General features: G+C 34.0%; 1 protein-coding gene across 1 annotated transcript in view; it reads right to left on the bottom strand.

The window, feature by feature from the left end:
• The window catches only part of LOC142336879 (uncharacterized), a 34,622-nt gene extending 6,911 nt beyond the window's left edge, over positions 1–27,711 (bottom strand). Inside the window, exons 1-3 of the mRNA XM_075385842.1 lie at positions 27,449–27,711; positions 26,600–26,742; positions 8,446–8,595 (exon numbers count right to left, since the gene is read on the bottom strand). Of these exons, the coding sequence (XP_075241957.1) occupies positions 8,446–8,595; positions 26,600–26,742; positions 27,449–27,512 (357 nt within the window). The 5' untranslated portion in view covers positions 27,513–27,711. The remainder of the gene's footprint in view (positions 1–8,445; positions 8,596–26,599; positions 26,743–27,448) is intronic.
• Between the last annotated feature and the right edge of the window lie 141 nt (positions 27,712–27,852).

Raw genomic sequence — 27,852 nt, 5'->3', positions numbered from 1 at the left:
GTCGGCAGTTGCTGGCGGTGGTCGGTTCAGCAATTTTTCGAAGTGGTTGGCCCATACTTCTATTCTCTGCTTTGCATCATTAATCGGGTGGCCGTCAGCACTCTTGAGAGTCTCGCTGATGGCTGAACGCTTCCCTGCTAACTGCTTGACAACAGAGTAAACCTTTCTCAGGTTGCCCGTTTCGTCCGCGTCGATCATTTCCTGGGCAAGGGTGTCAAAATACTTTGTCTTGTCCATGCGGACTGCCTTCTTGATGGTTTTCCGCAGTTCCGCTTTCTTCGATCGGTTGCGGGCTCGAGCACGTTTCTTGACATGCTCAATAGTTTCGCTGCTGATCCATGCATTCTTCTTTTGCTCAGATTTTCCGAGACTTTTCTCAGCTGCTTGGTGAAGGATGGATTTCAGTTGCGACCATTTAGCTTCCACGTCATCGCCTGTTTCTTCGGCTGCGTCAAACAAACTGTGTAGCGTATCTTTGAACTCGTCGGCTACCGCGGGTATGCGCAGGGATCCCAGGTTGTAAGCGATCGTCTTGGCCTTCTTTGTGTATGCCTTCAATCGCAATCGGATCACCGAAATAACAGGTTTGTGGTCCGTGTCAGTGAGAAAGAGCTTGGTGTTGAAGGTATTATTTACTGATGTTCTCCATCGTCTTGATATCAACATGTAGTCGATCTGGTTCTTGGTTCTGTTATCATTTGATCGCCAAGTATGAAGGGAATGTCTCTTCTTTTGGAATGTGGTGTTGGAAATTACAAGGTCGTTTAGTACGGCGAAGTGCGCCAGTAGTTCGCCATTAGCGTTTCGGGATCCTGTTGCAAAACGTCCGATATTTTGCTTCTCGCCGTCGAGTGGCAAACCAACTTTGGCGTTGAAGTCGCCGCCAACGACTAGAACGTCCTTCTTGGGGACGTCTTTGAGGCATTTTTGCAGCTCTGAGTAGAATGCCTCTTTGTCTCGTACACTGCTATCTTCAATCGGGGCATATGCACAGATTATGGAGATTGCCACTGGTATTGCATGCAGCCTCATGTAGCAGATCCTGGCTCCACAGGCTCTCCATTCCATGACGTGATTGGCCAGTCGGAGGTGTATGCCAATCGCGACTCCGTGCAGGCCCTGACTGTCGTAACCCGAGGCATACAGTTTGAGGCTGGGTGCTCCCGTGGAATCTTGGATTGTTTCCGTTGTGTCGCCTGCGATCCTTGTTTCCTGCAGGCAGGCGACTTCGATTCCCAGGGTGTTCATGTCATCAGCCAACAGGTGCTTAGCTTCGGGTTTGAGCAGTGTGCGAATATTCCAAGTTGCGATTCGCAGGGTATCTTTGGCTGGTTTGAGGGGGTTTTGGGGGAGACTGAAGCGTTGTTTAGCCGACTTTGCTTGGTCATCTGGTGCGGCTCTCCCAGATGTCCCAGTTCCCGCTGGGCACGTAGCTTTGGAGTAATCTTTTCTTCGGGTCTTCATGTGGGTTCGTGGCTACATTTTACAGGGCGCGCCACACCCCAACCCTCCTCCTTTGTCCGGGCGTGGGACCGGCAGGTAATCCCTGTGAAACCTAAAGGTATCTGCGGGAGTTACCAGGCGGAGTTGCGGGAGTTACCAGGCGGAGTTACCTTGTGAACCAAAATTTTGCAAAGCCTGAAAGTCATTCATGTTATCGTTACTCGTTCAATAAAGCATCAAATATGACTTAAGAGCTGCTGCAGAGAAAAAACGCTCGAATCACGCGGCACTGAAAAAATCATCGTATACTGAAGCAATAATAAAGTAGTTTTTCGTTTTTATGAATGACATCCTTCTTGCATTTTGACGAATATATTAAAACAAGCAGTATGGTAGAGCATAAGTGATCCTAGACGAGACCAAATGGTTATCCTGCAAGACTCTGGTAGAAAAATGGTTATCTTGCAAGATCTTCCAGAATAATGGCTATCTTGCAAAGTTTACAAGAAAAAAGGTCTAATCGTTAAAATAACCAAACAAGGAGGCCCGGTAATGTGCGTTCGCACATTAAGTTCCGACCCCGCTCATCTACATTTTTTACTTAATTGTCTACCAAATAAGGAAGAGATAAAAAAAATTAACATATCAACATTTCGTTCAACAAACTACTAAAAGAATAAAACAATCTACACTAGAGGGCCTATGAGACCTGTGGCTACCATAATATGACTACCAGAAAAAAGGTTAATAAAAATCAAATAGTTACAAATATTAATTAAGACCAAAACTCCTTGTCCATTTTTTGAAAACCTATCTATCTCTTTTTTATTAAACAAATATTTTCAAAATTCATGGCCATCTAAAGCTTTCGACTAAAAAGAAACACAGTTTGTCTTGCAACTACACGGAAAACTACTTACCATTGTTTTTTAATGAGACTAAATCATAAGACTATAAAATAACATTAAATACAAGCTGAACTCGTAAGTTTCGCAAACAACTTTACGAAACCACAGTTTTGAAGCCATTAAATTTATAAGAAATAAACCGCGAGAATATAACATCTTCATTTGCGTCTCTTTTGATCATCAAAAAGTAAAACGTGTAAAACGTTTAAACAACAGAAAAGTTGTTGTTTGATTCAGCAAATCAATAAAAAGAGCTCTAAATAAAGAGGCTAATTCACGAAATGACACAACATTGTAAAATACGAAAAAAAACGCAAACCAGAACAAAAAGGATAGGTTGAAGATTACTTTTACACTTTTTTTTGGAAACCTAATTCGAAAGTCAAAACAACCATTAGCTATTTACTGATATCAGTTATTAGGTTCATGTGTTCATCTATGTTTGGCCACTGAGACATTAATTACACATTATTTGGCATATGACAACAAAAAATAACAAATAAAGAGCAAAAACAAAAAAACTGTACCAATTTTTGCAAGAGAACGGTGTCGCAGCCCTTCAAACCATAAGTCATGAGAACGAAAAATATGTTTAGTTTTGAATGTTGTAAAACGTTTTCAGTTAGTTTGTTAAATAATGTGACAATTTACAAAAGAAACAAAAACGACGGCAAAAATGGGCACCTATGCACAAAAATCAGAAATTTTATCATGAAAACTCGTAGTACCAAAAGCAAGAAAACTTCCTGTTAAAACAATCGGCCACAAAATTAGTTTTATTCTATAAGGAGGAAAGGTTGACCTGTACCTAGTGAGATAAGCAAAATATTGACTAAAATAATATAAAAAATTGACAAGTACAAAAAATCAGAGAAATTTCCTTAAAGCAATTACATTCAATAACATAAGAGACATAAGATAACAACCGCATGAATAGAAAAGTTTCAATTGCATTTCTTGAGGAAGGAATTTAGATCATTGAGTGGTTAAATTAAAAATCATACTGCCAGAAGAATAACAATTGAAAGCAAAATACAAGGATTCAGTTAAATTTTTACTAAAACTCTTCCTCAAAGCCATAAAAACCCTTTGGTTCTCTGAAAACAAACTGTATCTACAATCGGCCTCTAATTTATGTAAATTGTAGCTGTCATTAAAAGAGCCGTGAATAAAAAATATTGTCAGTAATTAACATTAAAAAAACAAAAGCAAAATAATCTGAAAAAAAAAACAGCATCAAAATGAAAACCAAAAAGTCTCTGATTCTAAGAATCCATGATATATCGAACCTCTCCCTTATTTTGTCGCGCGCCCAGCAAACCGACCAATTGTTTAAAATGTTTGCGATTTAGATCAATTTTTGAGTGGAATTCGTCAAATATTAAAAAAACAACGATGCATTTTGTACAATTATCGAGTTAAATCTGCAAAAAAAGGCAAAGTTTTAATTCCAGAAGATTTTCATATGGCGCCTAATTGCATTTAGCGCTTTTTTTGAGCTTAGGTAGTCTGTGTTAAGTTCTTGAGTTCACTAAGTGTGGCGAACTTTAACAAAGTGGTCAAAAAAGCATATTTTGAGCCATTTTTGATGAAAAAAGTTTGAATTTTGAAAATTTTATCAAAAATTTTAGACAACAAAAACTTCAATCAAGCAATTCAGCAACGCTCTTCTATCTCTAATGGTAACAACATCACTCTGCCGTTAAAAAATTAATTTGTTTTGAATTATATTAGCGAAATTGCGCCAAATTTTATCAAAATTACTGAAAATCTGAAAATGTGAACAAAAACAGTCGAATGTTCCCAAAATTTTAAACCTCGATAACTACCTGTACAATACGAAAACCGAAGTTATCTTTTTAGTTCCGTATTCTACGCTGGACGGGCTTTTTAATGATACCACTCACAATTCTCTACAATGAATATATCGATCGGCCAAAATTGACTGAACAAAAAAAACCCAGTTGAGTATATAGTTCCTCCCTCCCCACTAAAGTGGGGGTCAGAACAAAAAATAGTAGAAAATTTTTCTTGAACTGAAGACACTATTAACTATATTGCTCATTTCACTGTGGGATTTTGCTATATCATAACAAGCAATAAAATAAACTTTTTTAAAGTTTTAAATATGCATGTGCTTCAAACCGTATTGGTAACCGTATTCCTAAGGTTAGCAATGCGGTTGAGTAGAGCAACAGTTGAGTACTGCGAAATTATTGCAAAATATGACAGTCAATTTTCTTATAATAAAAAGCACAGTTCAGGAGGAGTTACGGGAGATACAATAATTTGAATCAAAACATAGTTTAAATGTCATCGAGGTAAAAGATTTTTCTCAATTGTTAATTATTAAATTAGGTTGTCTCAAATGAATTTTTTAAATACAAAATTGGCATCAGACATCAACAAAATGAAACAAAACAATCGACAAAAGGTTAAATGGATACTAATATTAAATCAGAAAAGGAATTGTCTTTCACCAGAACTGAGAAGGAAGTTACATATATTAACGATGTTACCAATGAAGAATATAATATACGTTATCAATAACTTTAGACCTGAAAACGTTTTTCTTTGTAAATCAGACAGACATTGCTGTTTAAGCAGAACGAAATAAGATGCTGGCTAGGATTGCTAATATTGAAAGCCAAAATACCACTCAAGGTTAAGTCGAACTAAATTAATTTGAATAATTTTGCGAGACGAGTGCACGAGACAAGGTTTTTTTACTCATCTAACCAAATAATACTCTCCAAACTTTCCACGAGATAGACACGTTTTTTGCGTATCTGAAGAACAGTTTGGATTAGTTGAAGGCGGCTGTTCTCGTGGTGGTTGTTCAGTAGGTGTTTCATCTACAAGAAAGTACGAAAATATAATTTAGTTTTTTTGTCTGAGTTGCCCGCACCATGCGAGAAACTTGTTCCTATAAGGGTAATGCAGGAGAAGTATATATAAGATATTTCATAATACTCCGTTTCTGTTGCCACGTTTTTAGTCTATTCAACGTTTATTGGCCTTAGGTTCCTTTGGTCTCTTAGTGCAATGATGATTATTAATCTCTTCCAACTAATTGAACACTACCAAAAGTTAATTAGCCTGTGTAACACCAATTTTCAAAATTTGTTTTCAATTTTTTTGGTGTTGATGTTGACGCTCTGGCTACCAACAAAAAAGCCGGGAGCATAATATCATGGATGCTTTTTTTTCTATATTCGAAAACGCCTAATTTTTTCACCAATTTTATTTTGATTAATTTCCTGATAAAGAACTGTTGACAAAAATTTAGTTGTTTAGGTAAGTCGATTTAACATAAAATGATCTACAAAAATTCCGCCCTTTCGTGTCTGTAAACCATTCAAAAGCTTAGGTTACTATTAAGTTTGGACTACTACTGCAGAACAGAAAAGATTAAGGTATATTAGATAACGTTACCAACCTATAGAAACCATACAGCTACTTTGGATAAGGTTTCTGTTTTGGGACAGTTTTTTGATTGCTAAGAGTGGTTGCTGTTGTGCATACAGCTGCTCATAAGAGCTGCCAACATTTACAACCAAAATGACATTCTGAAACGAGCCGAGCTTAGATCCTAATAAAGAATTGAATTAAAATTGGCGAGACGAGTACACGAGACGATGATTTGTTACTCATTTAACTATATTTTTTGCTTTGTCTCAATCGCCTTGCTTTGGTGGGCAAATTGATCCTTGAGGGATTCATGTTGATCAAACACATAAGATATCTTATGGTACTCCATTTTTGTTGCCACATCCGTTGTTTATTCCAGTTTTCTTGGTTTTAAATTACCTTGTGTCGCTTTGTGGGATTTTATATTGGCTTTTAGTTTTTTGACTTTACTTATTTCAGCTCAACATTGCTGAAGTTTAATCACGTCTAATTAAATGGAGCTCAAATCACAATTAATTTATCTTGTAGCAGCAATTTTCAAAATTTGATAAATTGGATAGTTAAATTTATTGGTCAAATTTTAAAACCACGAGGCTTGCGAATTTTGTAACTCGAGGTTTGAGCACCTCTTTTTGATTCACGTGACACGTTTCAATAATAAGCATAAAATTGTTAATAAGGAGCAAATTGCATTTCAAAAAAAGTCGCAAATGAACGCAAACTTAAACTAGATGAATCATTCAAGTCCAATCTAGACCAAATCAAATAAACTGTGAGTATTTTCATATATATTGCGAAATCTTTAAATCCTTTTCACAGAGCTTTTTCATTGAAAAAATTTGAATGTATGGTTCTTGCAAGGAAGTGGAAAAAATGCTTTCTGCGTTTCTTGCTAACTGCAAACAAAAATAAAATTTTGGTGGCCTGTTCTGTGACTGCGGAGTTGTATATCAAGGTGGGTCAAGGGAGCTGTCTTAGAATCACCCATTTTTAATTTTATATCTGAACGATTCTTCATATACCGTTAACTTTTGGCACATATCAATCTCACACAACGGAGAAAATGCTTCAGTGCGCAGATGGCGCAAGCTTCGTCTGTTGAGGACAGTGAAGTCCTTCACTAGAAGCTGTCAACGGATTTTGCACTGTTTGTTGAGATGGCGCATTTATCTCAAACACGAAGGAAACCAAACTCTTTTTCTCACGCAAAAGTTGCAAATTAAAATATTTCCTTAGAAAAACTAAGTTTTCGAAACACAAATAATTCAAAGTTACTTTTGAATTAAATTCGACAGGAACCCTCATTTTGATTAGCAGCTGAATGACACTATAAACATTACGACCCATGCTATAAGATCAATGTATATAAGGAGACCTCCAGTCTTCTGAACACATGCATTTTGTGCATCAATGATTATTAATCCCCTCCAACAAATCAAAGCCCCAACCAAAATAAAATTAGCCTGTGTAACATCATTCTTCAAGATTTTTTTCAGATTTTACGGGGCTGATGTTGCCGTTCTGGCTTCCTACAAAAAAACTGGGAGCATCAACCTCGTAATATCATCGATGCTTTTTTCCTATTTTCGAAAAAGCCAATTCTTTTTCACCAGTTTTATTTTGACTTTTTTCCCGATAGAGACATTTTGATAAAATTTTTAGTTTTTTACGGAAGTGGATTTAAGATAAAAGGATCTACGAAATCTCTGTCACTCCGTGTTGCGCTAAAAATGCAGTTGAATAGCGACGCTTCTTCACAAAATTTTTGTGCCTCCAAACGAAATTTGAATAAAGTGTAAAAATGGTTATCTTAATTTTCGCGAGATCTGGTTTCGTTAAATTTTTTATAACAACAACATTCTTGAAGAAATCAGTAAACCATTCGAAAGCTTAGGTTATTATTAAATTTGGACTAACTCTGCACAACAGAAAAGATTAATGCATATTGGATAACATTACCAACCTATAAAAATCGTAGAGCCAATTTTGGATACGATTATTGTTATGTCAACCTTTTAAGCGTAATAAGAGTAGCTACTGTTGTGCAAGAAAAAAACAATTCGAATAGAAAATACTAGAGCTCAATGATAATTCTCAGCAATAATTTTTCCAGTTTTTAATATCGCCTTAATGCGCTATTTTTAGTCATTTCGAGTAAATTCTATCCAAATTATCATTCATCCAGTCATTTTAACTTGTGAATATCCTTCTCTAACGTACCCCGAATCGTTATCACAGTACGTTTTCACATTGCACACCAGAAAAAAAATTTCACCAACAGAAATTACTCTGGAAGTTGTCTATGTGATTTGATGTTGCTGGATACTGTGATGTCTTGAGATTTGAAATATTTTTGGGTTCCTTTTCCAGACCAGCTGTTACGTAACAATGTCCGCAAACACCTCACAGTTTAGGGTTAGCTTTAGTGGCCTCCTGTTTATGAAATGGTTCAACCAAACAAAACTAAGAATTAATTTTCATTTTATTTTTCATTTCGTGGTTTTTCACGAAGACCAATAGAAAAATGGTGTCTGAAAAGATAAATTACGATTAAAACCGTTCGTTTACCTCATATTCATCATCAATACCTCATGTTCATAATTAATCATCACATGTGAAGAAAATCGTGAACTTCACTCGATAAATTTTAGAGTGTAAACTAGGTTACTTTATTTAAGCTTACCGGACCAATCCAGTTTTGTGGGTAGGCAGTGGTGATGTTTACATACAGCCGGGCATACACGGACAGTGAGCTGGATCCATAATCTCTGTCCAGGAACTCCAACACTTGACACTGCGTCGTTGTGTTCTCATACACCTGAGCTGCATTCACCTACAATTATTCAAAGTCCTCCTATGTCCAGACTTCTTAATTTTTTTCATGTCTCGTAAACGTGTAATTTTGAACGTAGGACGTCCTCAAGTGCATTAATTTTGACCATCCATCTAGACACACCGAATTTCGCTTTGCACCTGCAGCTTGAAATGACATATAGTGGTAAAACACTTTTCGGACTGAGTCAAATTATAACAGAATTAGATACTTTGTGCGGCACAGATTGTTTCGATATTCGTATATGTGTACCATGCATTAACTGGCAGTGTGGTGAACGGATAATGCAACAATGTTTCTTTACAGAATATTTGTTTTATTTGGCTGCAAGAAATTATCAATTAATTATCAATCAAGTATCGAAATGACATGGAATGGAAAGAGTTGATTGGACGTAATATTTGCTCCCAATTTTACTTTTGTTCTACACCGCTATTGATAAAGATTGGCTTTATTGTTCCGACCCACTTGTGGGGGGAAGAACTATATACTCAAATGGGTTTTTTTTGTTCAGTAAATTTTGGCCGATCGATATATTCATCGTAGAGAAATTTCAGGGGTATCATTAAAAAGCTGTTCCAGCGTAGAATTCAGAATTAAAAAGATTTTTTGAATTTCGGTTTTTTCGAGGAGTTATCAAGGATTGAAGTTTTGTGTGAACACGTGAAATTTGGCATGATTTTGTTCACTTTTAGTGTAATTTTTATTCAAATTAAGGCATTTTCTATAAAAATAGTATTTCAATATTACATTTCATGCAACAAAATGAGCCAATTGTGTGTTCCTGAAAGACTGAAGGCAATAAAAAGACTAGTTCTGGTCTCATAGGGAAGTTCACTATAAAAAAAATCAAATTCTGTTTGAGAGCTTTTTTTAGAAAACATTTCAGTTGTTTGTTTTTTTTCAGTCACCTAGAGACTAGTCACTTTTCATATCGAGGTTCCGTTAACGACAAACCCAATTTACAGTCAAATTAAGCCCAATGAACAAAAAAATTGTTTTCAAGGAATTGCTCATGTTTTTTTTCGGCTTCGACACTGAGTTCTCGTCATTTTACATGAAAATGTGACTTTCTTTTTAAAGATTTACTTTTTTTGGAGTCCTATGGCATGAACTCATTGACTAACAGTGCAGTATATGCAGTACTGACCATTAAGTGAGCATATCTAGTGCTTTGAAATGACAGCTAATGGCTGTGAAGACTTTAAAAATAATTTTTCGAAATGTTTTTTGATTATTAACAAATCTTAATTGTATTATCGTGAACTTTAAGTCAGTCACAAAGATGACAGCAGTGTCATCCCCCCTACTGCGACCAAATTGTTTCCAGGTAGTATGTTTATCTTCTAACTATTGGTTATATGACTTCAATGACACAAGATTTCAAAATTATTTCAAAACACTTTTGGATATTTTCGAAATATAGGTTATTTTTGAACTCTTATCAAATTATCCAAATATTGATAGCTCCCATTGGCTCAGAAAATACGTTCATTGGATCACTGATAATGTTTTCAGAGAAAAGCTTGTGGTTAAAACGGCTTCGACACTTTCTTCTCGCACTTTTCCACTGATTTTTTGGTTTTTGCCCGTTTTTGTTGTTGTTTTCATAGTCATAAGACTTATTGTCTTCAAATTGGGTTATAATTTACCGTATTTATTGACTTCCGTTGAAAGCTAGTTTTTTGATGGCTGTTAGGACTTCGAATAATTTTTTGAAAAATTTTTCAGAACATTAACCAATCTTAAAATTTTCTCGTGAGCTGTTAGTCAGTCTCAGTAATCACAGGACCCCCCTTTTTCTACTGCAATGAGGTTTTATCTGGCGAGCGGTTTTATCTAACTATTGCTTCTATGACTTCAATGACAAGATTTTAAATTTTTTATTAGATTTTTGGAAATTTTTTTTATTATTGGTTACTTGTGAACTCTTATCACATTATCTAAACATTGATAGCTCCCATTGGCTTAAAAAAAGACGTTCAGTGGATCACAGATCAACTTTTTAGAGGAAAGCTTTTGTTCTAAACGGCGTTGACAATTTCTTCTCGCACTTTTCTACTGATCTTTTGGTTTTTGACCGTTTTTGTTGTTGTTTTCATAGTCAAAAGACTTATTGAGATGTCTTATTGATTACCTATGAATAGCAAACGTCATTGTCCTCCAAATGGGTTAAACTTGAACGTATTTATTGACTTCCGTTGAATGCTAGTAATTTTGATGGCTGTTAGGACTTTGAAAATAATTTTTTGAAAAATTTTTCGGAACATTAACCAATCTTAAACTTTTTCTCGTGAGCTGTTAGTCAGCCTCAGTAATCACAGGACCCCCTTTTTCTACTGCAGTTTAGTTTTATCTGGTTAGCGGTTTTATCTAACTATTGCTTCTATGACTTCAATGACAAGATTTTAAATTTTTTTTAGATTTTTGGAAATTTTTTTATTATTGGTTACTTGTGAACTCTTATCACATTATCTAAACATTGATAGCTCCCATTGTCTTAAAAAAGACGTTCAGTGGATCACAGATCAACCTTCTAGAGGAAATCTTTTGTTCTAAACGGCGTTGACATTTTCTTCTCGCACTTTTCTACTGATCTTTTGGTTTTTAACCGTTTTTGTTGTTGTTTTCATAGTCAAAAGACTTATTGGGATGTCTTATTGATTACCTATGAATAGCAAACGTCATTGTCCTCCAAATGGGTTAAATTTGAACGTATTTATTGACTTCCGTTGAAAGCTAGTAATTTTGATGGCTGTTAGGACTTTGAAAATAATTTTTTGAAAAATTTTTCGGAACATTAACCAATCTTTAACTTTTTTGTCGTGAACTGTTAGTCAGTCTCAGTATTGGCAGGACCCCCTTCTTTTTTACTGCAACCAATTTTTATCTGGTGAGCAGTTTTATCCAATTATATGTTCTATGACTTCAATGACAAGATTTCAAATTTTTTTTTTAGATTTTTGGATATTTTCTTATTATCTGTTACTTGTGAACTCTTATCACATTATCTAAATATTGACAGCTCCAATTGGCTTAAAAAACGTACAGTACATAACAGGTGAAATTTTCAGAGAAAACCTTTTGTTCTAAATGGCTCCGACACTTTCTCGCATTTTCCTGATGAAATTTTGGTTTTTGTCTGTTTTTGTTGTTGTTTTCATAGTCATAGGACTTATTGTGATGCTATATTGATTAACTACGAATGAAAAACATCCTTTTCCTCCCATTGGGGCATATCGGAGTGTATTTACTGACTCCCGTTGAAAACTATTGAATTTAATGGCTGTTAGGTCCTTAAAAACTGTTTTCTATTGAATTTTTCGTTTTTTCCTGTATTTTTGGTTGTTTTCTTAGTCACTGACATGTTCAATGATTTTTTGATGAAATAGGAATGGCAAACAACTTTAACGTCTCACCAATTTAGCGTTTTTACTGGCTTTCCTTTGAAAGCTGTTGACTTTTATGGCGTTGATACTACTAGTTTTCTCAAAAATTTCGTGATTCTAATGTACTTCTTCATAAATGGTTGATTTTTTGAGGTTATATTGTAAAAAAGAAGAAGAATATTTTTATTAAACAAATAATCGAAAAGAAAAAAGTTCTAATTGAAAATTTCAGTTTTTAATGCCTTGGACACTTTTCTCGTTCAATTTTTTTCTTTAATTTGTTGTTTTTTCTTGTTTTTTTGTTCTTTAGGTAGCCGTAAAATGCTGACCCATCGCATAAGCTTGTAGTTGAAGATTGAATTATTGATGTTACCAGAGGCACTCTTTGTAGCGAACAGTTTATCATAAGTTTATGAGATACATTTTTAATTTTTTTTTTAACTTTTTAGTTTTTGTTCTTCTTTTGGTCAACTTGCAACTTATTTTCATCATTGAGAGGTCCAGTCCAATTTCTTGTATTTCAAAAAATAAAATATCTACTTATTTGATTTGTCAGATACATTTTGTTTGTTGGACAATATGTGTTTTTAAAAACGTTTTTAGAATGGTCAATTTTGTGTTTCTTTTTTTCTTCTTTCAACACAATCGCGTAATAACAGATCCCAATGGTTTTCAAATGTGGCTCAGGTAAACTTAGTTAGTATCTCAGTATAATTCCTTTAGCTGAAATAGTAGAAATTCAAACTGAATTAATTGTTCAAAATTTTCAGATACTAGCTAATGATTTTAATGGTAGTATCAATTTGTGTTTTCGCAAATCGTGTGTAATTTTTTTCTGCATCTTTTCCGTTTCTATGGCTAGTCTAACTAAAGACAGGTCCTTTTGGTTCCGTTGTAAGTTTTTACTACTTTGTCAGGAATTATTTAGTTAAGTGCTAATGCTTTTCAAGACTTGAGATTTCTTGGTTTAAAAAGTATTGATTAATTTTTGAATTTCGCCTCATTATTCGTTCTCTTTGTCGACTTGTTACCTAGTCTCATTAAGAAAAATTTCCATCTGCTGTATAGTTCGGAAAAAGAAAATTTGTGTAGTTAAAGTTTTATCTGACTGAATTTTGACATTGTTACTAGGTGATTTTTAATATTGATATTCAGTTTTCGCCGTGAAAATTTTGTCTTTGCTAATTTTGTTGTTTGTTTTTTTTCTCGTAGTCTCTTCAGCGACAGAAATTGTTGGCGCTGTATTGAGGCATGGCATGTTGTACTGCAATTAATGGTTAGGTTTTGTAACATTATCCTAATATTGATAGCTCCCATTGGCTTGGAGAAGACGTTTAATGGATCAGAGATAAAATTTTCTGATAAAATGTTACCGTTTAAATGGCTCCGACACTTTCTCCTCGCACTTTTCTACTGAGTTTTTAGTTTTGATTATATTTGTTTTTGTTCTCATAGTCAATGAATTTTTGTAATGAGTTGATGACGACTTATGGACGACAGACATCCTTTGCATCTCATTGAGGCATAACTTAGCGAACTTATTGGCTTCCGTTGAAAGCTATTGCGTTTAATGGCGTTGATACTACGGTTTTTCCCAATAAATTCGTGGTTTAAATGTATTTGTTAATAATTGTTGATTTTCTGAAGTCAGATTATGAAAAAAGATGAGTCGCCTTGTTGTTAAAAAATTAGAAGGAAATAGAGAAGTTTTCACTGAAAAGTTTATTTTCTCGCTCGACACTGTTCTCGCTCGGATTTTTTTTTCAATTTGCAGTTTTCGCCTGTTTTTTATGTCGTGGTCAAAAACACGGGTCAAAGATTTCAATAAATTGAATTTCAAATTAATTTTTGAACTGTTAATATACAAAAATTAGCTTGTGCTTATAGTAGTTAACTATGCAAAAATATACAGAGAAAATTTAGATTAGCTAAAAATATTTTACATGATTGGCTTTTGAATAAATCTTCACTCCGAATCCCGGAGGTGATTTTCTTTTTTCATCAACTTTTCATGAGAATCATATATGGCTTGGGTACAATCGAGTTCATTAGTTGGGGGTCGGTGGATGTTAGAATTAGGTTTCTGTTTGTGGGAGAATTTACTTCTGACATATGATTGATAGGTCAATAAGATAATTATAGCGCCAAAACAAAATTAGAATTGAGTTTAGTTTTGTGGCTATTACTTATCGACACAGCAATAAAGTTCGTCAGGTAAGTTCTTCTTTCGTTCTTTGAAACTTTAATAAAGAAAACTTCTAAGTTTCTTGATGTTTCTTTGAAACCATCACATTTTATTCTTTAGGTTGCTGTAAATTGCTGACCGGTTGAAAAACCTTGCAATGGAGGATTGAGTGAACAAGGTTACCCGAAGCAGTCAGTTTAAAGCGAATAGTCTTTTTTGATAGACATCTTCAAAGATTTTTTAAACTTTTCAGTTTATTTTGATCTGTTCGTCAATTTGTAACTTATTCTCATCATTGAGAAGTCCGGTCCAATTCCTTGTATTTCAAAAATTAACATTTCTACTGATATTATGTCGTAACTGATGTCTTGTTTGTTGGACAATATGCGTTTTCATAAACTTTTGTGAGTGCTGTGTTTGAGTTTCTTTTTCTCTTCTTATAGCACATTCGGGCTTTACCAAGTGACTTTCATATATGGCCAAATTAACTTAATTAATCTTTCAGTCTAGCTTAAATTAGTATAAAAAAGAATTGAAAAAATTTACATAAAATTTGTATAAAAGCTAATGATTTTATCGGCTTCAAAAATTTGTGTTTTCGCAAATTGTTTAACTTTTTGAGTTTCTCTGCATCTTTAGTCTGTTCCTATGGCTTAGTCTAGCCAAAGACAGGCCGTATTGGTGTCATAATCGATTTGTAAAAAAATTATCAAGAATTATTTTGTTAAAAGCCAATGTTTTTGAAGACCTTAAAAATTATTTGGTTCACAAAATGATGATTTTTTTTTGAATTTTGCCTTATTAATTCCCCTTTTGTCGATTTGTTACCTACGAATTGGCTGATTTACATCTGCTGTATAGTTGGGAAAAATTAAATTTGTGTAGTTAAGGTTTTATCTGCTTAAATTTTGACGTTGTTACTAAGTGTTTTTAAATTTAGGTATTAGTTTTTGCGTGAAATTTTTGTTTCGCTTATTTTGCTGTTTGTTTTTTCTCTTAATTTTAAATTACAGATCTTTTGAGTGCTGTAATGAGGTCGGGCATTGTTTAATTTAATTTGTAGTTAGGTTTTGTAACGATTTTTTAAAACTCAAACATCTTTTTTGTTATCTCTTCATTTGGTTGACAATTAAGGCAAAAATGTAGATGAGCTCGGGTCGGAACATCATGTGCGAACGCACATTAACTAGCCTCCTTGTTTGTTTTATTGTAAGCACCAAATTCTAACGATGTGCTGGAAACATTTTTTGTCTGATATCATTAAACACGCTTCGTCATTGATCTTGTCTTTGCTTTCCCATTTTGGCAAAAATTCAGAAAATGAACAGTTTCAAGGATTAATTTGAATAAATCGCTTTCAAAACTACGTGATGAAGAAGGAAGTAGCTACAGATTCCCTGACGTGTCTTCTCAAAATAAGCGAAGATGAATGTTTGTTCGGGGAGATTTGTCGTTTATGTTTTGCGATTAGAGCTTGCTGAAAACGTTTACAAACATTATTAGGTTGTGTTGAGAGATAATCGGTAATATACTTTTATTTGACAACGTTTCGATTAAAAAATTTAAACAAAAAAATGTATCTCGTCAACAGTGCCTGAAGATTCGTTTGTCTACATCGACCTGTTTTTGGAGCCAGCTGAGAAAAAACGATGAAACAGAACAAGTTCATAACCTCTACTTGAGAATTGCTACCTAAATCTAAGCTGTACCACTATAATTTACTCAAAAATATTTCAAAAAACCAAAAATTGTCTATCAAAAATCCAGTCAAAATCTTTTCATGGAGCCTTTTTTTCCATTAGTGTAGGATGCAGGGAATTGTTATAACCAGATTTTGTAAATTGAAAATGGCAGCTACAGTGGAAGAAGGGTTGGTCATCCATTCAAGCACCAGAGGAAAAAGATGTTCATGTACAGGTGCACGAGTGTGTGATTAGAGGGACGTTGACAGCTCAGTTGTTCAAGTTTTTTTGCACAATTGTTGCCTACAATGTATTAACCTATTTTATCAAGACAAGTCGATCAAGCACTATAGCCGTAGAAAAATTTTTTAAAAAAGACTCACGGAAATGTGTAATTTTGGTAGATCTATATTAAGATTTGTTTTTTAGTAATTTTGGGGTTCCCGGGGAAGATGTTTGTCAGAGGCAAAAGAGTTTAATCAAAAATCAAAGTTGATGAATTAGGTAGATTATGTTAAAATGTGAAAATTTCATATCTGATTTAATCAACCGCTATTCAAATTTTAACGCTGTTAGTTTATATTAACCCGGAGATTATTATAAATGGTTCACTTCACTAGATCGACTATTGTTAAAGTACGTAGGAGTAAGTTAATTGGGTCACAAGATAAGGCTTCGCATGTATTCGGGAGAGTAATAATCTAGGAGGGAGGAGTGTAGGATGCAGGGAATTGTTATAACCAGATAATGTAAATTCATAAGTTATGTCATCTGACAAAAGTTAATTAGGTGTTTGAAGTAAGCGTTCTTTCTTAAAGGGTTATTGTTGCGAAGGCGCCAGAGAGGAGAGTTGAGTGATATATCATAAACAAACAAAAGCATATTGAGCTGTCGATATACATCGTTTACTTAGCAAAATTGTATTTGTGCATCAGGCCAAAGTCCAAATGAGTGATTTAAATTTAGAAGAGAACTAGAGAGCGAATATTAGAAGTGAACTAGATTCTTTGAAGAGAATTGGAATTTCAATTTGAAGTAAATGAAAGTGCGGTTTAGAATGTGCAAAATAATGGGCATTCCCAAACCTGTTACCCCCGACTTTTTAAGTTATGTTCATCATTGGAATCTGAAAATTTGTGGGGATGTTGCCCTGATGATTGTCCATACATAATAGGGATGAGCGGCCGGTTACACTTTTTTGATCTGAGTTACTTAAGTAGAGTTTTGTTGATTTACACTCAATCAAAATAAAAAGGCAATTTGTCAGTTTTTCCAAAAACCCTCGGGTAAAAAATTGTCCGACCCCCCCCCCCCGGATGGGAAAGAGTTATTGGTTGATAACCAATCAATGATGGGGAGGCATCCCTAGTGGTCCTCTATTGCGAGCATAATCTTCAGGCCAATCAGACAACCCACACTCTAGCTATTAACACCGGAAGTAGTGTGATTTGAAGGTTTTTCGGCGTTTTACTGTGAAATATGACTATTTGAATAAGAAATAATGGGAGTAATCAGTCGTAATGTCATGCACGTATGAATTAGGGATTTTGCAAGATCTTGGGAAGAGTTTGGGATGTAAAATGGTGAATTTTGAGTATTTTGGTATTTATCACAGGATTGTCGTTAGCACCTCAACTGAAATAGTATTTTTTCGAAATGTTGAAGTCGGATAGACCTGAAAATTGGGTGATAGACTAATTTGGGTACGAAGAATCCGATTTTAATGTCTGATCTGACCCCACAACAACCTGAACGGAACTAGCGCACGCCCGTGCTGCTTAACGTAAAATTTGAATTGCTCGTGGAGTATTGGTGTAGCTCTATGATTTTTGGAGGGTTAGTGTAACTTTTCAAGGGTTTTTGATTGGTGATATTTTTAATCTCAGATTCCGACCGGAAGTTGATGCTTGGGGACAACCCGAGTGCCCGAAAACCGGAAAATGGCCTTTTTGAGCGGTCGAATGAGTTTGAAATGGTATTAATATGATAACTTGAGACAGTTAATGACAAAAAGTACCCAACCCAGTCAATTTTGACGACCTCGGAGTTTTCAGATTTCGGCACCCACGACTCAAAAAAATTCAACTTGCAAACGACTCGCAAAGGCTGATCTGTTGATCATGAAACTTGGCAGGCAAATTAGTGACAGTCTATAGTTACTAGAAAATTTTACCCGAAGACGTTTTGACCAGTACTTCGCAAGTTATTAAGTTTGGAAAATTGGGGTCATCCGGGAGGTCAATGAAAACTGTGCACAGTCATTGCTCGTGTTCTAGTGGGAGTTAGGCCATGAAATTCTGTTGGTAGGTGCAACTGTGAGCGGGCTTTCTGTGACAAAATTATCTTTATCAACTTGAACCCTCATTTTGGAGGGGTGATCTTTGGATGACCCCGAGAGGTCAAATTGTGAGCTTTTAGGAATATTAGACTTTTCGGCGGTTTTTAACTGATGAATTGCATGAAATGTTGAGAAAACTCAGAATAACAATTGGTCTTAGGTTTGAGGTTGAGTATAGTTATTTACATAACACATGATTTTTGACAGGGATTGATTGCAGCTAGTTAATTTGATAACGTAGATAGAGAAATAAGACACATTGATTGACATGTCTAGAGCATATTTGAGATAAAGCGGAGTGTTTTTGTTTACATAAGAGTCCAAAGGTCGTTTACTTAAGATAAGGACAAAGTTGAACAATGGCTGGTAGCATTTGAATGACAAAGCATAGTTTGAAACTGATTTGTTTGCATAGCAAACAAAGCCTCCTACAGAAAGTGAACTGTTTCAAGTGTGAGTTGCAATGTTTACTTAAGAGATTAAGGTTTGTTTGTTTAAGATAAAAGCGTATTGGTTGAGTATAAGTTAAAGTAACACAGAGAAATTTTGGCAGAGAGAGGGTCGAAGAACTTTTTTGAGACACAACAGAAGTTTGGACACAGGCGAAATTTTTGGACAACCAAGAGAAAGTATTTGATTTAGCGGTACTAAACTTTCAAAGCTAGTGTTAAAAGCAGAGAGGAGACTGAGAGTTTAGTGGGAATGAACTCTGGAAGTTTGTAATTGCAAGACCAGTTCTTGGGATATTGTGAGCGTTTTTGATTTAGTACATTTAGGAAGTGAACCACGGATATTGTTATTATTATTTTAATGACTATTATAAATAGTCTTTGAGTTTGTTTTTTCCAAAGATGTGCAAGTAATTCTCTTACCTTTGTTATCCAAATAACTAGAATTGATATTACGAGCCCCATTGTGAATTAACTTATTTCAAGGCAATTTAATTTGCAACAGAATACAAGAGTGGAAGAGTGGAAATAGCAGAGTAATAAACTAACGCTTGCTTCACCAATTCAAAACCTTTGGTTTACGTTATTTGATCGATCTTCTGGGCGACAGAGTCCCCTCACTGTTGAGCCTAGCAGAAATTCAGAAGATGACAATTAGCATCTTTTTAACAATACGTTTGGCTGTTTAAACATGTTTAAGTTCCAATTCTGAATAGAAAAATTAAAAATAGTCAAGATTCAGAACAATAAACAAGATGAATCAAGTTTTCTAATAATGATTTAGGCTAAATTTTTTTCAAACAATTGATATATCTTAGGAAAAATTTTTAGTTTAATTTTTAATCTTATGCCTAAACTGACTAAATCTGGAAAAAACACAAATAAAGAACAAATTTTTTTTTGAAAAATGTGTTACAGAAAGCGACACAGCATGCTTTAAATGAAACTGTCCTACTTTGAAGCTGTTCGCGCTGGTTCCATTATGTTGTACTGGAGATGAAAAAACTCAAAGTATTTTTTAATCTAATCATTGAAATTGGAAAACGGAAAAATCGATATCTGAGTTTCAGTAAAATTAAAAGTTGTCTTTTAAAAATTAATCAAAGAAACTGTGTTGTATAATTTTCTATACCGAAAATTTTTTTGAGGAGTTATGTCAGTTGAATTTAGGGAAATTCAATTGTTTCTCGCAAAGTTAAAACCTTGGCAAATAAACAAAATAAAGCTTTATTCTCAGGGAAGCAAAACGCAACATTTTGTCGAAAAACAACCGCAAAAAAATTTGAAATTAGGAAAATAAATTGTAAATCAGCTAAAAATAACAAAGGGTAAAAATGTTTGTATTGTAATACTACAGTAACTTCACAAAATTGAGCATCAGATAGTCAAAAATCACAAATTCTTTTATTAAAAATTTTGTTGCATGTAATTTCTATTTGTTTTTGGTTGTGGGTTCAGGGAGCTGCAATATAATTAAGATGTAGTCCAGAAAGCAAAGAGGTTGATTAAAAATAGGCAATCATATGAAAAAGCCGCAAAAAGTTTTTAAGTATGTCAAAAAGGAGACAAAACGTCTAAAAATGAGGATTTCTTGAAACTTCTTTTTGCTTGTCTAAAATTTAGAGTATTAGCTTTAACATATTATCACTTATCTTTGTCCGGGAGTTTGCCCTAAACGGCCAAAAACGGCCGAAAGATACTTTTTATCAGAAAATATTGGGGCCAGCATAAAGATCTCCCATTTTATCTGAAAATGTGTGAACAATAAAGAATTACAAAATTCTCTTTCTAGAGAATTTTTTTGAGTTCCTGAGTGGAGAACTGTAAAAAATTTTTGAAAATGTTAAATTAAGGTTTATCTGGTTAATGATTAGAAAAATTTGCAGGGAAAAACGTTAAAAAAATATACCGAGAAAAAATTAAGTGCTTACAAAAAGCAGTTGTTTCTTGTCGATAAAGTATTTTGCCGACCCACATATGGGGGGAAGAAATATATACTCAAATGGGTTCTTTTTGATCAGGCAATTTTTGCAGATCGATATACTCATCGTAGAGAGTTGAGACTAGAACCGTTAAAAAGCTCGTCCGCTGCGGAATATGGAAATAAAAAGATTTTGTTTAATTTCATTTCTTACGCGGAATTGTCGAGGATTAAACTTTTGACAAAGTAGAGCGAATTTCGTTGTTTTTTTTCATGCTTTCCGTAATATTTGACCAAATATTCGTTAATTTTGCTAAAAATTAATAAAAAATTTTTAAAACAATGTTATTGTTTTTACGGTTAAGGATAAAGAAGACTCGCCAACTTGTTTTAATTGAGCTTTTTGGTTAATATTTCTGCCAAACTTTTCAAATTTGATAATTTTTAACTCAAAGCGGCTCCAAATAAGCTTTTGTTTCCTACTTCTATTAAATTTGCAGGAAGTAAAGGCCTAACATCTGCTGCCACAACATTTTAAATATTTCACAAAACATAGTTGTACATTCGCTTCCAGTAGGAGTTTTCTGTAGATAGTCAAAAATCACAAATTCTTTTATTAAAAATTTTGTTGCATGTAATTTCTATTTGTTTTTGGTTCTGGGTTCAGGGAGATGCAATCTAATTAAGATGTAGTCCAGAAAGCAAAGAGTTTGATTAAAAATAGGCAATCATATGAAAAAGCCCCAATAAGTTTTGAAGTATGTCAAAAAAGGAGACAAAACGTCTAAAAATGAGGATTTCTTGTAATTTCTTTTTGCTTGTCTAAAATTTAGAGTATTAGCTTTAACATATTATCACTTATCTTTGTCCGGGAGTTTGCCCTAAACGGCCAAAAACGGCCGAAAGGCTTTTTTTATTGGAAAATATTGGGGCCAGCATAAAGATCTCCCATTTTATCTAAAAATGTGTGAACAATTAGGAATTACATAATTCTCTTTCTAGAGAATTTTTTTGAGTTGCTGAGTGGAGAACTGTAAAAAAAATTTGAAGATTTTAAATAAGGTTTATCTGGTTAATGATTAGGAAAATTTGCAGGGAAAGACGTTAAAAAAATATACCGAGAAAAAATTAAGTGCTTACAAAAAGCAGTTGTTTCTTGTCGATAAAGTATTCTGCCGACCCACATATGGGGGGAAGAACTATATACTCAAATGGGTTCTTTTTGTTCAGACAATTTTTGCCAATCGATGTACTCATCGTAGAGAGTTGAGACTAGAATCGTTAGAAAGCTCGTCCGCTGCGGAATATGGAAATAAAAAGATTTTGTTTAATTTCGTTTCTTACGAGGAGTTGTCGAGGAATAAACTTTTGACAAAGTAGAGCGAATTCCGTTGTTTTTATTCATGTTTTCCGTAGTATTTGACCAAATATTCGTTAATTTTGCTAAAAATTAATAAAATTTTTTAAAACAATGTTAGTGATTTTACGGTTAAGGATAAAGAAGGCTCGCCAACTTGTTTTAATCGAGCTTTTTGTTTAATATTTCTGCCAAACTTTTCGAATTTGATAATTTTTAACTCAAAGCGGCTCCAAATAAGTTTTTGTTTCCTACTTATATTAAATTTGCAGGAAGTAAAGGCCTAACATCTGCTGCCACAACATTTTAAAACTTCTACAAAACATAGTTGTACATTCGCTTCCTGTAGGAATTTTCTGAAAACAAATTTTTGCCGGTTTTTTGAAAAAAAACCGAAAAATTATAAAAAGTGCGTGATTTGTTTGAGATTTATTGAAATATTTCATATAACAAATGATCTATTTTGCAATAATGTTGAGTCAATACTTCATTTTGTTGGCCGCTGATGAAAATCAGGGCTTGGGGTCAATTCGTCATGGGTTCTTACAATCAAAAGTTTTTCAAATTATATTAGGTTGCGATCTTTTTCAAAAATTTTTTAGCAATTTTGTTATTTTTCATGTTGAATACCGACATGAATTTTTTCAAATTGCGGCCCAATCAAGAAATATCAATCCTATTTACAGCAGAATAGGGTCATATGAAAAAACAAAATGTCTTCATAGAAAAGCTCATAGTTTTTCTGGCTTTGAAGATGTATGTTCGTAAACTTTAAATGAATACCTTTTGTTTTCATTCATTGGTAAAGTTTTTGCAGCCTGATGAATGCTTTTTTTTAATTAAATTTTCAAATGAGTTCTTAAGGAGCTGTAGCTGAGCCTATACAATGCCTTCAGTAATTATCTGGTGCCTCTTATGACTTTGAATACATTTGTTTTAAGAGAATGTTAGTGAAAATTTGAAATTTGTCAATTTTCAGTTTCATTTCTGTCCACCTGTAGCTTGGTCTCATTTTACACCGGGCACAATTTTTTCCAAGCGGAAAAAAATATTATTTAGCTTGGTTATTTTTTCAGGTAATGTTCTTTTGGCTTTCTTACTACGAAGTTTGGTGAAAGTTTTGTAAATTTTTGCAGGTATTCCTGTATTTGAGGTATTTATTTATTGCATTTTCAATTAATCATAATAATTATAACTCCAATCGGCATAGAAAAGGTGAGCAAAAAATCATATTTGCTGACTTCCATGAATAGCTGATAGTTTTAACTACTGCGAAGCCGTTCCCTCGAAACTTCCTGGATTTGTGTCTTTGCCTGGAATTGTGGTTTTTTCCTTTTCATACGGCCCATCCCTGTCAATCAAAAGCCCTAATTGCTTCTATAGAAGTTTAAACGAATCTAGTTTTTGTTTTCGAATTAGACCTAAAAGTTTTAATGACTTTCAATTCATTTTTTTAAGAAAATATTTTAATTATTTTGTTTTTCCCAATTATTGCATATTTCTCTGTATCTGGGGTTGTCGTTTGTTCTTTTCTCAACTTATCACGCTAAAGATAGTTCTAACTGGCAATGAAAATATGCACAAAAGAACCTTTTCAAAGACTTCAGTTATTAGCCTACAGTTTTAAGGCCTGCGCTTCCGTGCTGTCACAAAATTTATTATCTTTTTTTCCTCTAAAAGTCGATTTTTGTTGTGGTGCGGTATTTTTATCACAAGGAAAAGCTTTGAACTCTTCCAAAATACTTTAACTGATTTTTTTTCCCAATTTCAGTTTATTTAATGGTTTTGAAGACATTCATTTTTTTCTTTAAAGAAAACATTTTTGTTATTGCCGTTTTTTGTTTTCTTTGTCATCAAGAAGTAACTTAAACTTATTATTGACAGAAGTCATTAAATTTCTGTTGCTGAACAATGTTTTGCTGTTGGTTATGTTGTGGCAGATGTGTACAGAGCTTAGAAGTGTGTTTTCATAAGAGGTTTTTATAAGAGGTTTTCATAAGAGGAATTATACGGCCCATCCCCGTCAATCAAAAGCCCTAATTGGTTCTATAGAAGTTTAAACGAATCTAGTTTTTGTTTTCGAATTAGACCTAAAAGTTTTGATGACTTTCAATTCATTTTTTTAAGAAAATGTTTTAATTATTTTGTTTTTCCCAATTTTTGCATATTTCTCTGTATCTGGGGTTGTTGTTTGTTCTTTTCTCAACTTATCACACTAAAGATAGTTCCAACTGGCAATGAAAAAATGCGCAAAAGAACCTTTTCAAAGACTTCAGTTATTAGCCTACAGTTTTAAGGCCTGCGCTTCCGTGCTGTCACAAAATTTATTATCTTTTTTTCCTCTAAAAGTCGATTTTTGTTGTGGTGCGGTATTTTTATCACAAGGAAAAGCTTTGAACTCTTCCAAAATACTTTAACTGATTTTTTTTTCCCGATTTCAGTTTATTTAATGGTTTTGAAGACATTCATTTTTTTCTTTAAAGAAAACATTTTTGTTATTGCCGTTTTTTGTTTTCTTTGTCATCAAGAAGTAACTTAAACTTATTATTGACAGAAGTCATCAAATTTCTGTTGCTGAACAATGTTTTGCTGTTGGTTATGTTGTGGCAGATGTGTACAGAGCTTAGAAGTGTGTTTTCATAAGAGGTTTTCAAAAGAGGTTTTTATAAGAGGAATTATACGGCCCATCCCCGTCAATCAAAAGCCCTAATTGGTTCTATAGAAGTTTAAACGAATCTAGTTTTTGTTTTCGAATTAGACCTAAAAGTTTTGATGACTTTCAATTCATTTTTTTAAGAAAATGTTTTAATTATTTTGTTTTTCCCAATTTTTGCATATTTCTCTGTATCTGGGGTTGTTGTTTGTTCTTTTCTCAACTTATCACACTAAAGATAGTTCCAACTGGCAATGAAAAAATGCGCAAAAGAACCTTTTCAAAGACTTCAGTTATTAGCCTACAGTTTTAAGGCCTGCGCTTCCGTGCTGTCACAAAATTTATTATCTTTTTTTTCCTCTAAAAGTCATTTTTTGTTGTGTTGCGGTATTTTTTCACAACGAAAAGCTTTGAACTCTTCCACAATACTTTAACTGAATTTTTTATCCCGATTTCAGTTTATCTAAAGGTTTTGAAGACATTCATTTTTTTCTTTAAGGAAAACGTTTTTGTTATTGCCGTTTTTTGTTGTCTTTGTCATCAAGAAGTAACTTGAAATTATTATTGACAGAACTCATCAAATTTCTGTTGCTGAACAATGTTTTGCTGTTGTTTATGTTGTGGCAGATGTGTACAGAGCTTAGAAGTGTGTTTTCATAAGAGGTTCGTGGAATTTCGATACTGCTCAGAATTTGTGGTTCATTTTGTTGTCTTTTTCGCAAAGATTCTTTACCTAGAAGACCCAATGAAAATCAAAAAAGTCTAAGGCAAATCATTTAATCGCTGTCGTCAAGTTAAATTTTTGAATGGTATTTTAATTTATTATAGATATAATGGCTTCAACACTGTGGCTGCAATAAATTGTTTCTAAAATTTATAGTTAACCCATATTTGCTGTTTTTTGTCGTCCTAATATTTGGCTTAACAACTAAAAAGCACAACTGGATTCCTGAGCAGTTGCAAGTTGACTTGTTTTTGTTTAATATTCAAAGCTTGTGGTTTGCTGAACCTTTTGAAATTATTTTGTTTAAAAAAATCTGTTGATTTTTGAAATTTGTCACTTATATTATTTCTTTCAATTTTGTAGCTTTGTCTCTGTTACGATAGGTCGCATCCTTTTTCCAGTAAACCAAGATCCAATCTTTATTTTAGTTTTATTTTAAACCAATGGTTTCTTGGGTTTTTTACTACGCATTTTAATGAAAAAGATGTGTGATTTTTGCATATTCGCGCATTCTGAGTTTTATGTTTCCTTTCCCCATTATTACTCTAATCAGTTAACCCAATTGGCGCTCTTAGTTTTGCTGCCGTCGAACACGGATAACGACAAGTCTCAATTGCTTCACGTTTTAATTTGCCTTCCTAATGAGCCGAGGTGATATGATATGAAACAATTTGAAATTGTTTATTTTCAGAAAGAGAATCGTATTTTTGATCTTTGTCTTTTTTGCATTTTTTCTCTGCCTGTCACTGAGTCGCGTTATTGAGAGGTCTTAAATCTTATCCAATTGACATCTAATGAAGTACAGATATGTTTAGATCGGGTGTTATTGGATTCCTTCTTCATTTTGTTATTTTCTGTTTTTAAAATATATTCATCGAATTTTTTTCGTAATTAATATTTGCTAGTATTTGTTTTTTATGTATCTCGTCCAGTACTCTCATTGATGGTAATTCTCATCGGCTCTCTGATTCCATCTTTAATTGTTTGCTGAAAGATATAAGTGTTTTTGAACCTTTTCTTTCTCTTCCTCATTTGGTAGACTAATAAAACAAATCGCGGATGGGCGGGGTCGGATCATCATGTGCGAACGCACATTACCGAGCCTCCATGTATATTTAAACAATTGAATTTGTTAGTTTTTTATACTACATATGCTTTGTTTTTTGGAAATCCGGGTGGGTTGCAAAATAACCATAGGTTGGTATTTGTAGTCGCATGCCCAATGATTGGGGGACTCAATTTGAGTTTGGAATTAGTCGGGACTGTTAAATTAAACTGGATATTTTTGATATTAATACATCTGTACCTCAGATTCGATCTTAGAGATGGCAATTTGGCTCTTTGTGCTCTGAAGGTCATCGTACCACACTCCGTATGGAGAGAACCTCTCATTCAGTTTACCCTCTAGGGTCATCTCAAGCAGAAGAGTATCTCCTGCCTCCTCTTGCCCTGCAAAATAAAAGCTGAGTGTTATGAAAGAGCCAGCAAGTTGAATTTTCCCATTGTGGCGTCGACATCAAATCTAAATAATGGTTCACACTCATTTAATTCGCAATCCTTATTGTTCCCTGTAATTGACCTGACTGGATTTGGGTAACTATTATGAGTGATTAAATTTATTAAGATGAACGTCTACCCTCGAATACAACGAGGGTGTTCTTTCATCTAAAAAAATCGTAGAAAGAATGGAAAATTCATATAAATTTGAACACAAACGTAAAAACACTTTTATGAAATGGACGCTGGCATAAAAATAAAATGGTTGAAGTTCAGCTGAAAAAGGATATAAACCTTGACATCAAATCTCATCGGTTCGTTGGCTCAGGCCCCGCACCGAAGTGGATTATGTCCAGACAGTACTTCTTTTTTTACAGAATTTCGTGGGTTAGCCAAACTTTGTGCGTTCTTGTTCAGAATTTAGTGTGCCTGTTTCGATGTGCTTACCTTCGTGCATATTTCGATGTTTTCATACTACGTTATTTTGAAGGCACGGCACCCCTGCCCTTTTGACTGGACATACTTGATTTCGGTCTGGTAGGTACGTTATAAACAAAACCATCCAAGCAAAAGTATCTATGAGTGATGGAGTGATCGAAATAAAATGCTTTTTTGAGAATCTTGCTGCATATGTAAGTAATAGTCCAACTTAACTTACCTAAAACTCCCCGGGAAGCAAAAAACGTGATAAACAAACAAACAAGCTCTGAAACTATATCCATAACAGCATAACGTTTAATTGGAACTCATTATACTCCTGTAAATCGTGATTATATGTTCACGTGATTATTCTGATCTGAAGCTTGGGAGCGACATGTGTGAATTAAGAAGAGTGCTTGTTGAGAGCAGGTGATTATTCTTACTCAGCAGAATTTTGTCAAAATTGGACGGATGCTCGATCACTTCCTGAACAGCAGCGAATAATTTGCCGCCAGAGAGGAACACCACTAAGCATATCTTCCTTTTATCGATATCACAATGAAATTATATATGTTCTTTCGCATCAAAGTAGACAAAATGAAAAATTCAAAGGCTCAGTAAAAGTCTTTGAGCAGTTTGAAA

Source organism: Convolutriloba macropyga, chromosome 3 (genome assembly GCF_964194025.1).
Source record: "Convolutriloba macropyga chromosome 3, txConMacr16.3, whole genome shotgun sequence".
In the NCBI taxonomy this organism is placed as follows: Eukaryota; Metazoa; Xenacoelomorpha; order Acoela; family Convolutidae; genus Convolutriloba; species Convolutriloba macropyga.
This window is presented reverse-complemented; position numbering and strand designations above follow the sequence as displayed.